Source organism: Balaenoptera musculus, chromosome 4, assembly GCF_009873245.2.
Source record: "Balaenoptera musculus isolate JJ_BM4_2016_0621 chromosome 4, mBalMus1.pri.v3, whole genome shotgun sequence".
Taxonomy (NCBI): domain Eukaryota; kingdom Metazoa; phylum Chordata; class Mammalia; order Artiodactyla; family Balaenopteridae; genus Balaenoptera; species Balaenoptera musculus.
Window position 1 is genome coordinate 39,892,462 of NC_045788.1, and position 13,992 is coordinate 39,906,453.

Here is a 13,992-nt window from a genome sequence, read left to right on the forward strand (position 1 = left end):
TGTTGTGGTGCGCAGGCTTCTCATTGCGGTGGCTTCTCTTGTTGCGGAGCACGGGCTTTAGGCGCGTGGGCTTCAGTAATTGTGGCACACGGGCTCTAGAGCGCAGGCTCAGCAGTTGTGGAGCACGGGCTTAGTTGCTCCGCGGCATGTGGGATCTTCCCGGACCAGGGCTCGAACTGCTGTCCCCTGCATTGGCAGGCGGATTCTTAACCACTGCACCACCAGGGAAGCCCAGTACTAACTTTTAAAGAGTTAAAGTAGATAGATGATTGATAGATAATGCCCGTAGCCCATATGAAAATTCCAAAGCAACCACTCCTGAGTTTGACTGCCCTATTAAGCCACTCAATGCTTATATCAAAATGAGTTTATTAAAATATATACTTTTGTTGTTTGTTATACATAAAAACTTAGAAATATTTCAGGAATACATACTTTAAATTTTAGTCTCATCCTCCTGATAAAAATACAGAAAGGAGATGAGCATGTATAAGACTCAGTTATTTGTATATTTGACAATATTCATGCACACTACATAAAATTTATCCAGCAGTAAAGTTCTACTAAAAACTGTCAAGTTACAAAAAATATTAAGGTCAAACTTAAAATGCTTCAGTTTTTAGCTGTGATTCATAGACATATATTAGAAACCCTAATTTAATTAAAAAATCTTGGCTTAAATCCTTTAAAGGTAGCACGACAGGTGAACTCTGGAAAGAATACATGGAGTCTCTCATATACTAGATACATGGCCTTGGGCAATTTACTTTTGTGTCTGTTTCCTAATCTACAAAAAGGATTAATACACACGAGAAATATGAGATTACATTTTTGACACATAATACCTAACATTTCAGTGCTTACTAATATTTATATGTATTCCAAAAAGTATGTATGTGGCATTTTTGTGTTGTAACTATTACTTTAATCAAGTCGATGCAACTTCAGTCTAAAGTTAGTTGGTAAGCTGAATATATACCTCCTCCAGATGTTCTTTGCCCACACAACAGGTAGTTGTGCTATTCTGATTCTGATATTATGATTCTGATCATAAATTGACAATACAGCCAGCCATCTTAGTGTTCAGACTTGTTCTCAGCAGATAAGACATAAGGAGTATTTTAGAACTAGTGCCCTGAGTACAGTCACAGCTATAGGACCTAATCTGACCTGGAAAAATCTGTGAACTAAGTAAGGCTCCTAAATATGTGATCCAAGAGCTACAGCCAACTTGGAATTTCTGGAAAGTGAGTGAGCTTGTACTTAGGGTTACAAGGACAAAAGGGCTAAGAGTCCTACCACAAGCACCACGGTTCAGTCCCTGTTAATAAAAAGGAAACTAAATCAAAGGGATTTGACTTAATAACTAAGTAGCCTCCATTTATAACACAATTCCAGAAAATAAGATCGAATTATTGGTACTTTGGCATTAGCATACGAGAAAGTTCAACAGAAAATTTAAGACAATTTTAGACATAACAGTTAACATGATGCCATTCAAATATGATGAGGGTGGGATATATCAATAATAGTCCATTCTAGTAACATGTTTGTTTTAGAGTTTTTAGCCAAGAACTGATTTCACTGACATGACTAAAACTACACAAAAGTTAAATACAATCCTAAAATAAATTTACACAAACCACAGAATAATAAGTACTAGGGAATGTTACTGTTTGGTCCCTAATGGCACTTTAGATTTCCCAAAGCAATAGTTTTATTAGGAGTGAATGCTGATATAAACATTTTAGAGCTCTTAAATCTACCTAAAACACATTAATGTGTGTGGATCAGGTACATTTGATCAAACACATTTTTAATGTAAGCAATCCACTCTCACTATGAGACTTTGCTACTTGAATTTAAAACCTCTTCTCACCATCCTTATTTGTCCATTCAAGTGTCAAGCTTATTACCTTTCGGGATTTTGCCATCTTTTAATTAAAAGCTACGTATACACAAAGAACTGCAGAGCCAATCACTGCAGTATATAATGCTAAGAGATAATATTGGTACAAGAATATTTAAATATCACAGTGATATTAAGTCAACCTCTCAAACCAATAAAAATGGGATAATACTCAAAATCAAGTAATTATTAGATTTTGTTCCGGTTTTCAGAAAATGAGAGACATTCCGTCTCATTTCTAACTTTTGATGACACATTTTCTATTCAACAGAAGCATGAAAGGGATTATTTATATTTGTTGCAACTCTAATAAACTTTAGCTTGCTATTTTATTTACCCATGCTACCCCTATTGCTCCATTTAGCAATGGTCATTAGACTGCTGTACAGAATAAGCCTACTTAAACAATTCAGATTTGAATTTTCAACAAATTATTTTCCACATGAATTCCTTCAGTAAATATAACGTGTGACATATTATATTCTTTAAATCATGCACATTCTTATATAAACTTTGGTAAACAGCTAGAGAGGCTTCAGAAAAACATATTGAAGTGATTTCATTTAAAAAGGTCATTATGTGTTGGTTAAAAAAGAGGATCAGCGTCAGCATCACTGAAATTAGTGTAACTATAACAATGTTCAGAATCTTAAAAAATTCAACTTCTTTTTCCTCCTTATCAGGCCAGGAACATGGCATCCTTTTTGAAGAAATTTTCATTTCAGGAATGAGAAGTTTCTTTATTTGTCCAATTTCTGTTCTGCTCCATTCTTCTTTCAGTACTTGGCTTACTCGAGGATGAATTTCAACAGGTGGGACCTCAGGGAGTGGTCTTTGTTTCAAGACCTGCACACGTTGGCGGACATCATCAACTTTTTCAAGAAATTTAAGTGGAGGCTCTTCTTGTAAAGATGTTGTCAGTGTCACTAATTCAAGCTGCTGCTCTCTTATTTCTTTCATTCTTTCAATTTGTGGAGTATATTCTAGATTAATCAGATTGCCAACATCACAAAGAGCAGTTAGGAAAAAATTTTTTTTCTGTTCTAATGTATCACTAAGCTCCTTAAAGTACTGGAGAACAACTTCCTTATCATCTTGGACCATTTTCTCCGAATGAGATTTTTGTTCTTCCAGCTTTTCAATAAGACAAGTAAGATCTGTCCAGTGTGTGTCAGTTAACTGTTCAAGCAGTTTTTCAGGCGTGTCCTTTTCTTTCATATAGGCACTTTGAAGGTCATCTATAGGATGACCATGATGTTGACCTATGGTAAGGCAATGACCACAAACTAATTTTTTATCCAGGAGACAGTAAACATTTAATGGCTGCCTGTAATGTTCAGGGCAGGTGACAATATCTGGATGGTCTTCTTGCTGGTACTTTTCAATAATAGCCCTTAACGCAAAATTAACAGGTAAAGATTCAATACCAGTTGGAGCGATTTCAATAATACTTCTGCAGTTAGGGCACTTGAGTGGAATGCGTAAAGGTCTCCATATATAAAAGTTACCAGATGCCTGTAGAACATTTTCCAAGCAATTTCTACAAAATGTATGAGAGCATGGTAGTACACGAGGATCTTCAAAAATACTGTAACAAATGGGACATGTTAACTCATCCTCAAAATTGTGCATTTCCTGTCAAGAGAAAAAAGTATTTTAATTCTACATATAACAAAGACACATGCACATATTATATAAAGTTTTAGGTGTTAACCTCCAAATTGTTAATATACTGTACTTGTCATTTAAAAGAGTAAGATTTTTAAAATTAGCTTTCTATATAATGCAATTCCTAACACTGAATAATTGATTACCTTTAAGAGCTTATTTACTTTGGTGTGTTCTGTTGAAGTCTATTTAATGATTATAACTAGTCTGTGCAACTTTTTACATTCTAAGATGCTAAAATCAAAACTAGTCTTACCTATTCATAATTTGTGTATAAATATTTCTATGAAATAAAAAGTTAATTCTTAGCAAAATTACATTCTTCAATTCACACTCCCAGTTGGCTCAACCATAGTTTCTAAAGTAAGTTATTAAATTTCTAACTGCTCTATAAATTTCAAGCTTCTTGAATTGGAATATTAGTATGTATGCTTAAAGCCCTGAATCAGCACAGTGTAAGAGTCTCAAGTAATGTTAATTTGAAGATTTGGAAGGGAGTAATATTTCTGAATTAGTCCTTGTGATAAAAAAGTTTGAAAGATGAAGTGTTGATTGTGGTAATTATGAATTACAGACCACTAGAGCATTCATTAGTGGTAAAGAACATCATTAGTCATCTTTCCTTCATGAAAGAAAGCCAGCAACAGTTCAGAGACCCTCTCTGACACAAGTAACTTGACGTCTTGGCAAGCTATTACTGATATTTCCAACAAGCCTTCCAAGTGCCATTCATGCAAAATCTAAAGCTTACCAAATCCTCCTCTATAAAAACTGTTAGAAGTATCTACAAGTAACTAATTGTACTTTTAAGAAACAAAAACCTCTTAAGACTTTTTATAGCTCTTATGCGCCTCATCTTCTTCACCATTTGCAAAACCAAACTCATTCATTCTTCAAGTCTCAACCTGAGTCCCATCTCCTCCCCCAGATTAGGTCCCCTAATCTCACTGAACACTGCACTTCTACTTTATAGCAAGCACTTAGATGGATTTTATTTAAAAGAATTTTGTCGGAATTCCTGCAGGTCCAGTGGTTAGGACTCAGCACTTTCACTACCGGGGCCTGGGTTCGATGCCTGGTCAGGGAACTAAGATCCCACAAGCTGCGTGGCGCAGTCAAAAAAACAAAGAATTTTGTAACATTTTTCAATACATTAGAATATAAGCCTGCAATAAGGCAGGAATTGTGTCTAAGCACAGAACTTGGCACACAATAGGCATTCACTCAATGTTGGTTGAATAAACACTGCCCTTAAGAGACCAATGCTAATAAAATGTCAGACCTTAGTTTTTTGGGTTTTTTTTTTCAAATAGCAAAATCTCTGCTTAGGAAAAGCTTTTATCAAGAGTCCATCAGAAAATAGAAAATACTCCATTCAGACTGACAATATTAAGAACCGTAGTGAGCCAAGATGTGAGAGACTAATAAGCCTGAACTGTGAGGCATTCCAGGAAACAAAAGTAACTGGACAACAGAAGATGACATTCACTGCAGATAAATTTAAGTGCCTACATGTTGGGAAGCCTTTATGACTACCCTTTACCTACAGAGAGCTCTGAAATAGAAAAACCACCCAAGAAAAACAAACGTTTCTCAGTTTATTTCAGTGATGTCAGAATTCATAATGAAGGAATAAATAGAATAGCACTTTGCAAAGGAATAAAATTTGAGCATTGAACATATATTCAATTTAGATTTAATATTAGAGTTATTTAATGTAAGTACCAAAGATCAACCCTAAAACAGAACCCAACCTTTCCCCCCAAAGTCCTATATTTGTCAAAAAGTTAGAAATCATTTTCCCTGGGAACTCATTTAAGGACCCAAAAGCTCAACTTTCTTTAGAATGAGGATATTCAATAACAATATTGTAAAGAAAATATCATCTCTTAAACCTACATAAAGTGGAAGCAAATATCCTGGTCTCAAAAGTTACTTCCATAGCACATAAAATTTTTAACAAAATTTAATCAGAAACGTGTAGATAACGTGAAGATACACAAATCAAATCTAAGACTACCCTCTTCTAGCTGATTTATGAAAAACTGATTTTAGGCAACAAATTTGTAAGTCAGAACTGGCTAATAGAAGTAAGCCTGGTTGAAAATAACTATGTAAGGCCAGGAACTTTCAAACTCTGGTTGCTGCCTGAGAAACAGAAGATAAAAGTGGCTATCATGCTTAGGGGCTAGTTCTTACAGAAACTAGTATGAAATTTTATGCATCAGAAATTTTCCATAACCAGCCTAGACTCCTGAGGGGGAATAAAGGAGCAAAAAATTTTTCCTATGAATATTTTCTGGTATGAACATCTTGGATTTAGCTATGCTGTGTGTATGTAACAACACTGGAAACTAGAAGACAATGAAGCAATTCTTCAATATTCTCGGGAAAACATGGCTTCCAACCTAAAATTCTATAGCCAAAGTAACTAAATTTTGAAGGTAGTCTAAAGATAGTTTAACACAAGAGGTCTCAAAACTGAACCACCCATCACCCACCCTTTCTAAAGAAGCTGCTGCAGGAAGAAAAAAACAATAATTCTCACCAGGATAACTATGAAATGAAGTCCTGGATAACTGTGCAGCAAGCCTAGAGAAATAGTAGTCTGGAGGAAGAAGACAGAAATCCAGAAGGAATGCCTTTAAGTAAATAAATGGAACTGACAGAACATTTCACGTGTCTGAACATATTGAGAGGTAATGAGAAAACTAAATTTAGGGAAAAGTGATGGAATCATGAAAAGAGGAAATACTACAGCACACTATATAGCTCAATTGTCCTATTAGTTATAATATTTTAAATATTAAATATGGATTTTACCAAAAAGCATGACTGTTAAGGATTGAATGTGTCTCCCCAAACTCGTAAGTTGAAATCGTAACCCTTAATGTGATGGTATTAATGAGGTAGAGCCTTTGGGAGGTAACTAGGTCATCAGAGTAGAGCCCTCATGAAAGAGATTAGGCCCTTATAGGAAGAGATACAGGGCTTGCTGCCTCTCTTTCTCTGCTCTCGGCCACGTGAAGACACAGCAGGAAGATGGCCCTCTGCAAAGCAGGAAGAAAGCTTTCGCCAGAACCCAACTTTGCCAGCATCCTGATCCTGGACTTCCCACCCTCCAAAACTGCAAAAAAATAAATGACTGTTGTTTAAGCCACCTAGTCTATGGTATTTTTGTTATAACAGCCCAAACTAAGAAACTGACAAAATTATGTTGGGAGGAGGGAATAAGGGAAGGAAACGAAGTTTAAGAACTTACCTTAATCTTCTCTTATAAGAAGTCAATACATGCCTAAAAGTGAAAAGTCAAGAAATCACATTAAAAGCAAATTATTTATGAATAGAGAAGCAATACCAAAAGAAATATTTAAAAGCAATGAAGTGACTGCTTCTGGAGAGCAGGAATCAAAAGTGGGGAGAGTGAGGGCAGGAGGCTGCTGTTTTTCATTATAAGCCTAAGTTCTGTTTTACTTTCAACTATTAACATACAATTAAAAATATTAAAATTTTAAATAAAGAAATAAAGACAATCCCACATGCATCCAGGAAGAAAAGTAAGATACCCAAAAAAGGAAAACAAAAAACATAATGGTCTCAGAATTCTCTGGGAGACTATATTTCCAAAGATGGCCACAACAATTAACTCCCACATGTTCTGTGATGTGACTTTGCTGGTATTCTCCTATCAAGAGATGAAATCTATTCTCCCCTCAAAAAGATCTGGGCTTGGGGCTTCCCTGGTGGTCCAGTGGTTAAGAATCCGCCTTCCAATGCACAGGAGGCGGATTTGATCCCTGGTCAGGGAACTAAGATCCCACATGCTGCGGGGCAACTAAGCCCGTGTGCTCTGGAGCCTGTGCGCCACAACTAGAGAGAAGCCCACATGCCGCCACGAAGATCCCGCGTGCCACAACTAAGACCCCATGCAGCCAAATAAATAAATAAATAGTTAAAAAAAAAAAAAAAAGATCTGGACAGGACATGTGACTGCTCTGACCAATCTGATACAGTACAAGTGACACTATGACAGTTCTGGGTATAGCCCTTAGCTAGCCTAGCAGATTGCTGCCTCTTTGCTATGTGAATAGTCTAGGCTACTCTGCTGATGAGAGAGGCCAAAAGGAGAAGCAATGAGGTGCCAGACATGTGAGTGAAAAAGCCATCTTGGACACGCAGCCATCCAAACCATCAGACGTTCGTTACACAGCAGTAGATAACCAGAACATCTCCAAAGCAACTAGGAATGCTAAAAGACATGTAGCAATCAATATCCACAAGGATCTGGAAGAAAAGGATATGACCTAAGAATTCTCTACCCAGCCAAGATGTAATTTATCCATGTGAAATAATAAAAACACTCTTTAGCAAAATCTACAGGGTTAAAAAAAGTTCTATAGGGCAGAGCTGAAGCCATATACTTTCATTAACAAACAAAAGAAGTAGTATAAAAAGGATTTATATTTAAAAAAAGAGAGAAAAGAAAATGAACCTAGGAAAAGCAGAAGAAAACAATTCTAATGCATGAAGAAAACCATGAATTAGAATACAGAAAATTGTTAGAGTTGATAAACCCAAGAGCTGCCTTTTTAAATAAACAAGCCAGGGGCTACAGGGGGCGTTGGAGAGTTATTGTTTAATGAGTGCACAGTTTCACTTTGGAAACATGAAAAAGTTCTGAAGATAGATGGTGATGGTTGCACAACAATGTGGAATGCACTTAATGCCACTGACTACACACTTAAAAATGGTTAAAATGGTAAATTTTATGTATGTTTCAAAACAATAAAAAAACTTTAAAAATATTTAAGTGTCTTGCCTATTAACCAGCCTTTCCCGTCAAATTAATTTTAGAATTGATTTATATTAATCTATAATTTTAAAAAACAAAAAAATTAAATTAAAATAACCCCTGTAAAATGTTACTTTCCTCCAGTGGGTACTAAAAGCCCACGTACAAATTGATAACTTAGTTCAAGATTTCCTGCTTCCCTTTTAAAAGTCATCAAGAAATATGAATGTAAAAAAGAAATCTTTTCAGAAATAAACCTGAAGCTAAATCATCTACATATAAATTATTTCACAAATTTCTTGAGCTTAAGCGTCAAAAACAAACACATTACTGAATTTCTAAACTTTTTATGCAGTCTTTCTCCAGAGGGCCGACTCCCTACGGAGCCTCCGTAATGTCTAACCAGCGTATTATGGGTGGTCGGCACTGATAGCAGATGATGCAGAACTGCGCAGTACCAACAATATCATTACCCATTCTCCTGTGTAAACTGTTTCTCAAGTTCTAATTCCCTAATGCATTATTGCCTTTCATCTCTAAACATGAATGGCTATAAAACATTCATTACATTTTACACCCTCTGAAGAGAAATTTGCCACATTATAGTTAGATGACTTGCTCTAGGACTTAGAGTGAGTCAGCTATCATAAGTCTGGGAAAATTCAAGAGGTGCCACTTCCCAGGCTGGGTCTCACATCTTTGTGGCCCTAACGGATAAAAAGCACATTTTATGCAATTCATGACTTACTTTAGAAATACTACATTTGTGCCATCTCTAAATATGGGGCGAGATTTTAAAAATACTTTTGTACATATAAATGTACAAAAATAATGATCACCTAACTCTTTCAAAAAAAATCCTACGGTCAGATCTGATTTTAACTCTGCCCATTTGCACTGTTTTCCTGCATTTTGACATCAACCTGTTTCCCCAAACTAAGAAAGAAACTATTAATGCAATTTAACCAGGAACTGATACAAGCAGTTAAGATTTTCTTTGCTTTTTTTTTATATTTTTGAAAGTGAAAAAAATATATATATTTGGCGGGAAAAATTCAGCAATATGTTTGCTGAAAAGCAATGTTAAAACTAACATCACTGGGCTTCCCTGGTGGTGCAGAGGTTGAGAATCCGCCTGCCCATGCAGGAGACACGGGTTCGAGCCCTGGTCCAGGAAGATTCCACATGCCGTGGAGCAACTAAGCTCATGCGCCACAATTATTGAGCCTGAGCTCTAGAGCCTGCGAGCCACAACTACTGAGCCTGCATGGCATAACTACTGAAGCCCGCCCGCCTAGGGCCCGTGCTCCGCAACAAGAGGAGCCACCGCCGTTAGAAGCCCACACTGCAACGAAGAGTAGCCCCTGCTCGACGCAACTAGAGAAAAGCCCGCACGCAGCAATGAAGACCCAGTGCAGCCAAAAAATAAATAAATAAATAAATTTATTTTAAAAAACAAAACAAAACTAACATCACCTAAAACCAAAATTTCGTCTTGCCAGAATAAACTATGGTACCTTACTTTAAAGGATAGCTACTTGGTCATTAAAATGGAATGCAGATCAATATGAAAATACATGGTAAAAAGGTATCCAGATAACTTAATAAATTCAACTTGCAGATCTGTATGTGTTAAATGTGTGTGTCTGTATTAAGATGCACAAATCCTTGTAAGATTTCTAGAAAGGTAAACAAGAGTTAACAGTGACTAACTTTAAAATATAGGTCAGATAAGGGAGTTGTTTACTTTCCACTTTATGATCCTTCTATATGGTTTGAATTTTATACACCACCAACATACACACCTTTTTTCAAAAGATTTAAAACTTTCCCCTTACATTTTAAATCATACACACAGTAAAAATTTACTGAAAATTTCTTTGGTATTTACTTAATCTCCCAGAACTTACCACTTTGTTGACCTTCTGGTTTGGAGACTGAATATGTATCTTCAACTTTTTCAGATTCTTTTATTTTTATTCTAAAATAAAAATAATTTTATCTTAATGTTCTAGACTTATATTCTCAAAACGTATGTTAAGTACGATATCATAAGGAATGGTGGTAATTTCACTGTCTTTGACGTTTACCTTCCCTAAGCGTCACTGTGTTTTTTTAAAAGTAGCGACAAATATCAACAGCTGTGGTGCAGCAGGAGAGGTATCACCTGTACCTTGAAAATCCCAACAAGTCTGTGACCAAATAAATTGCCACAAAGGACCTCTTTTTATAGCGTCAAGTCTCTTATGAGCTCTTGAAAATATTAGCCAACAATGGTGATGACGGAGCAAACATTCACGGTCATTTTAGACTGCTGAAAGTTAACTGGAAGACAAGAAGCACCCATGAGAGTGAAATATTTTGCCAGCTTAAAATTATAAATCCTGATTTAGGTTATACCCATTAATACGTCTGTTCATCTCTCAATTCTGCCATTTAAATGTTGAGAGACCCTGGGTCAGTTTTACCTAGTGCCTCTCAGAACTTACGTTTCACATCTGTAAAATGGGCATAACTACACCTACGCGGTTAAGTCCAATGAGAACGCCTCCCAGAGAAGGGGCTGGAAAAAGCAGTGCCCTTGCCCTTCCCCTTCCCGAAGGTTTACGACAAATCCTCCCGGGCCTCTCTCCCAGCGCGCCTCGGCGCCCTCTTTTCCGAGCCGCCGCGAGGCCGCCCGGCTCGGCGGAGTCCAGCTCCTCTCCGCCTCCCCACCACAGAGGGCCTTCTCCCTCAGGGAAATGCAGTTCTTAATTGGCGGGAGGAAAACGAGGTCCCCCAAACTCTCCACCTGGGACAAGAGGGACCCAAGACGCGGGACCCAAGCCAGCCCTCTCCATCACCAAGCCCCAAACACATGCAGTACACCAGCCTGCGCTACAGGGAAAGAAGAGTGACCCAGAGCCGCCTTCTCGGACCGAAGAGAAGCTCCTTATAAACTCACCGTGGGGACGGGAAAACCAGCCAACTCCACCAGCAGAAACAGAGCTCCACAGCCTGCGGGCTGACGCTGAGAACTGCTCGGATTCCCGCCCTCCCTCCTCCGCCCTGAGGGCCTTCGGGTTCCCAGATGAGGCGGGGCTTGAGAGCCTCAAGACGCAGGCGCGGTCTCCCGGCAACCTTCAACTGCGTAACATCAGCCAATAGGAAGAGCGCGGGGCCGCTGTTCGAAAGTAAACCGCCGACCCCTGGGGCCGAGGCGGGGGCGTGATCGCTAGCACTTGGCACGAGGCCCGCGCCGAGCTTTCTGTGCCTGCGCACTAGGCGCGAGCTGCCGCTCCGGAGCTCCGGAGGCGCGCCGCAGCGGGCGCTTCAGTGTGCAGGGGCGCTTCTGGCAGCCGTGACCCTGGCCTGGAGTCCCTCTTGGGGCCGCGGGATGGCGTCCCGCGAAAGGCGGGGCCTGGCGGAGGCAGACGATATTTACAAAAAGGATTCATAGGGCTATTTTTTTTTTTTTTTAACCTGGAGCCAAGCCGGCACGTCCTGATTCTAGACTTTAAAGTGCAGCATCTTGCATTGTGACTTAATAGGTTCCCTGAGGCTTCCTGAGCGCACACGCACCCCAGTGGGCAAGCGCCGTCCTCCCCTAAGCCCGGGTTTCCTTTTGTTTACGGCATCTGGAGACATAAACCCAGCAGAGTAATTGGTTCAGCATAGGAGGAGACGGCTTCTGATTATTGAGAATTCTCTTGTACTTAAGGAGAGCTATCTCTGTGGGCTGTTGGGACCTTAGGACTCATTTAGGACTATCTCCCTCTGTCTCTCCCTATTCTTCCTCCCACCTCTGCCCCCTCTTTCCACGTCATGAAATTATTGCCTGGCAATGACTGTTGCAAAGAAGTCCTGACTTCCAATTCAATTTCTCCTCCAAGTCCCTATTTCACCTTCTTAACCCTTAGAATTAGAAAGCAAACAGTTCAGTAGTCCCTTCGCAGTTTCTTTTTCTTCAGAAACTTTATCCAGCTGTGTGGCAAGACACTCATCACAGCTTCCCTCTCTAAAATGTAGTTAGAAGTCATTTACAGCTGTGCTAAATAAAGCTATGAGCCTCTGTATACTGTGTATTGCCAGTACTTTCAGGTCTTAGTTTCTTATATAGTAAATTACAGAAAAATATTAAACAGAATAAAAGTAATATAAGTGAGTCCTGAGTCAATCTCAGATGTCTTCACCAATTCAGCTGCTGAAGAGTTTGCTTATGATGTGTGGGTTCCAGTGATATCCAAGATATCCACTGTTACACGGTGGCATATATCCATTTAGATTTTATTATGCACATAGGTTTTCTATTTAAACATTGTAGTCATCCTGATAAACAGTTTTTTAACTTGCTGTCAAAACAATATGTTATGAATCTTTCCATAGCAATAAATGCAGTATACTTCTATAAAAATATTCTTTTTTAAAAAAAGTATAAGGCTGATGTTAACAATGGACTTTGAGTGATTATGATGTGTCCATGTAGATGCATCACTTGTAACAAAGGTATCACTCTAGTGGAGGATGTTGGTAATGTGGGAGACTATGCATGGGGAGTAGGGCAGGAAATATATGGGAAATCTCTGTACCTTCCCCTCAATTTTGCTGTGAACCTAAAATTTCTCTAAAAATAAGATAAAGTCTTAATATTTTTTTTAATTTTAAGTGTAATTGCCTCTAGAATGCATGAATATTGCTGAATAATGCTTTGAGCTATAATTTTTCCCACCTGTGTTTTTCCCTCTGCACTTCCTTACCTAAAGAGTTATGTATGTAGCAAGAAAGCAGAAGTACCTTTCACTAGACTTAACTGGCATTTGTTTTCCAAAAAGCCTCAATCCCCTCAATCCACTGAGATAAATAACATTGAAGGGAAGAGGCTGAATGTTTGGGAGAAGTAAAAAGAGAGAAGCCCCCAAATAGAGATTAATCGGACCTAGTGGAGGGAAGCTATGACACCTAAAAGGAAGGGCTACATCTGTTCCTACAGGGAGACTGGCTTAGAGGCCCGTGGAGTCCCACCTCTACCAAAGATTTCTATAACCCAGCATGACCAGGAAGTGGCAGAGAGCTACAGAAGCCTACAGAAACAACGGCAGCCTCAGCAATAACAGTCAACTCTTGGCATACGTGGGTTTGTGGGCTGTGTTTCATGCACTCTCCAGAAGATAATGCTGGCCTGGAAAGACTAGACAAGAGTGACACTCAGGTGTAGCAGTACATGCTTAAAATCCATAAGCTTAAAAATCTAAGGTGCTAAGGCGCTCAGCTACCCAAAAAAAAGTGAGGAGGGAGAAAGATGAGCTGCTTTGGGTCTCTGCCTATATACTTGCACCAATCTCCTTTTGATGGAATATAGGAAAAGGATAAAAGATGAGAAATTTTTTGTAGTTATTAACAGGTGATACAAAGAGGAGGCAATAAAACATGAATTTTATGACAAACTTTGGTGCTTAGGTCAGACTCTCTACTTCTGTCTCAAGAGCCAAAACAGGAGGCCTCAGTCACAGAGAGGTGCCCCGTAGGCAAGCTAAAACACTTTCTGATTTGGGGTTTTAATAGCTACTGAAGATCTCACATGCCGCGGAGCAACTAAGCCCGTGCGCCACAGCTGCTGAGCCTGCACTCTGGAGCCCGCGAGCCA

General features: G+C 38.7%; 1 protein-coding gene across 3 annotated transcripts; it reads right to left on the reverse strand.

Annotated features, from left to right (window-relative positions):
- Positions 1-352: 352 nt before the first annotated feature.
- Positions 353-12,344, reverse strand: TRIM59 (tripartite motif containing 59). 3 transcript variants are annotated; one of them, XM_036850321.1, is made up of 4 exons: positions 11,314-12,343; positions 10,280-10,350; positions 6,840-6,872; positions 353-3,544 (listed from the first exon to the last, which is right to left on the reverse strand). In XM_036850321.1, exon 4 carries the CDS (start codon positions 3,539-3,541, stop codon positions 2,333-2,335), a length of 1,209 nt encoding a protein of 402 aa, XP_036706216.1. In that variant the 5' UTR covers positions 3,542-3,544; positions 6,840-6,872; positions 10,280-10,350; positions 11,314-12,343; the 3' UTR covers positions 353-2,332. The 3 variants fall into 3 exon arrangements, 2 of the variants coding, with proteins under 2 accessions (XP_036706216.1, XP_036706217.1); XR_005019689.1 differs by lacking the exon at positions 353-3,544 and adding an exon at positions 3,575-6,185 and having other exon boundaries at positions 11,314-12,344; XM_036850322.1 differs by lacking the exon at positions 10,280-10,350.
- Between the last annotated feature and the right edge of the window lie 1,648 nt (positions 12,345-13,992).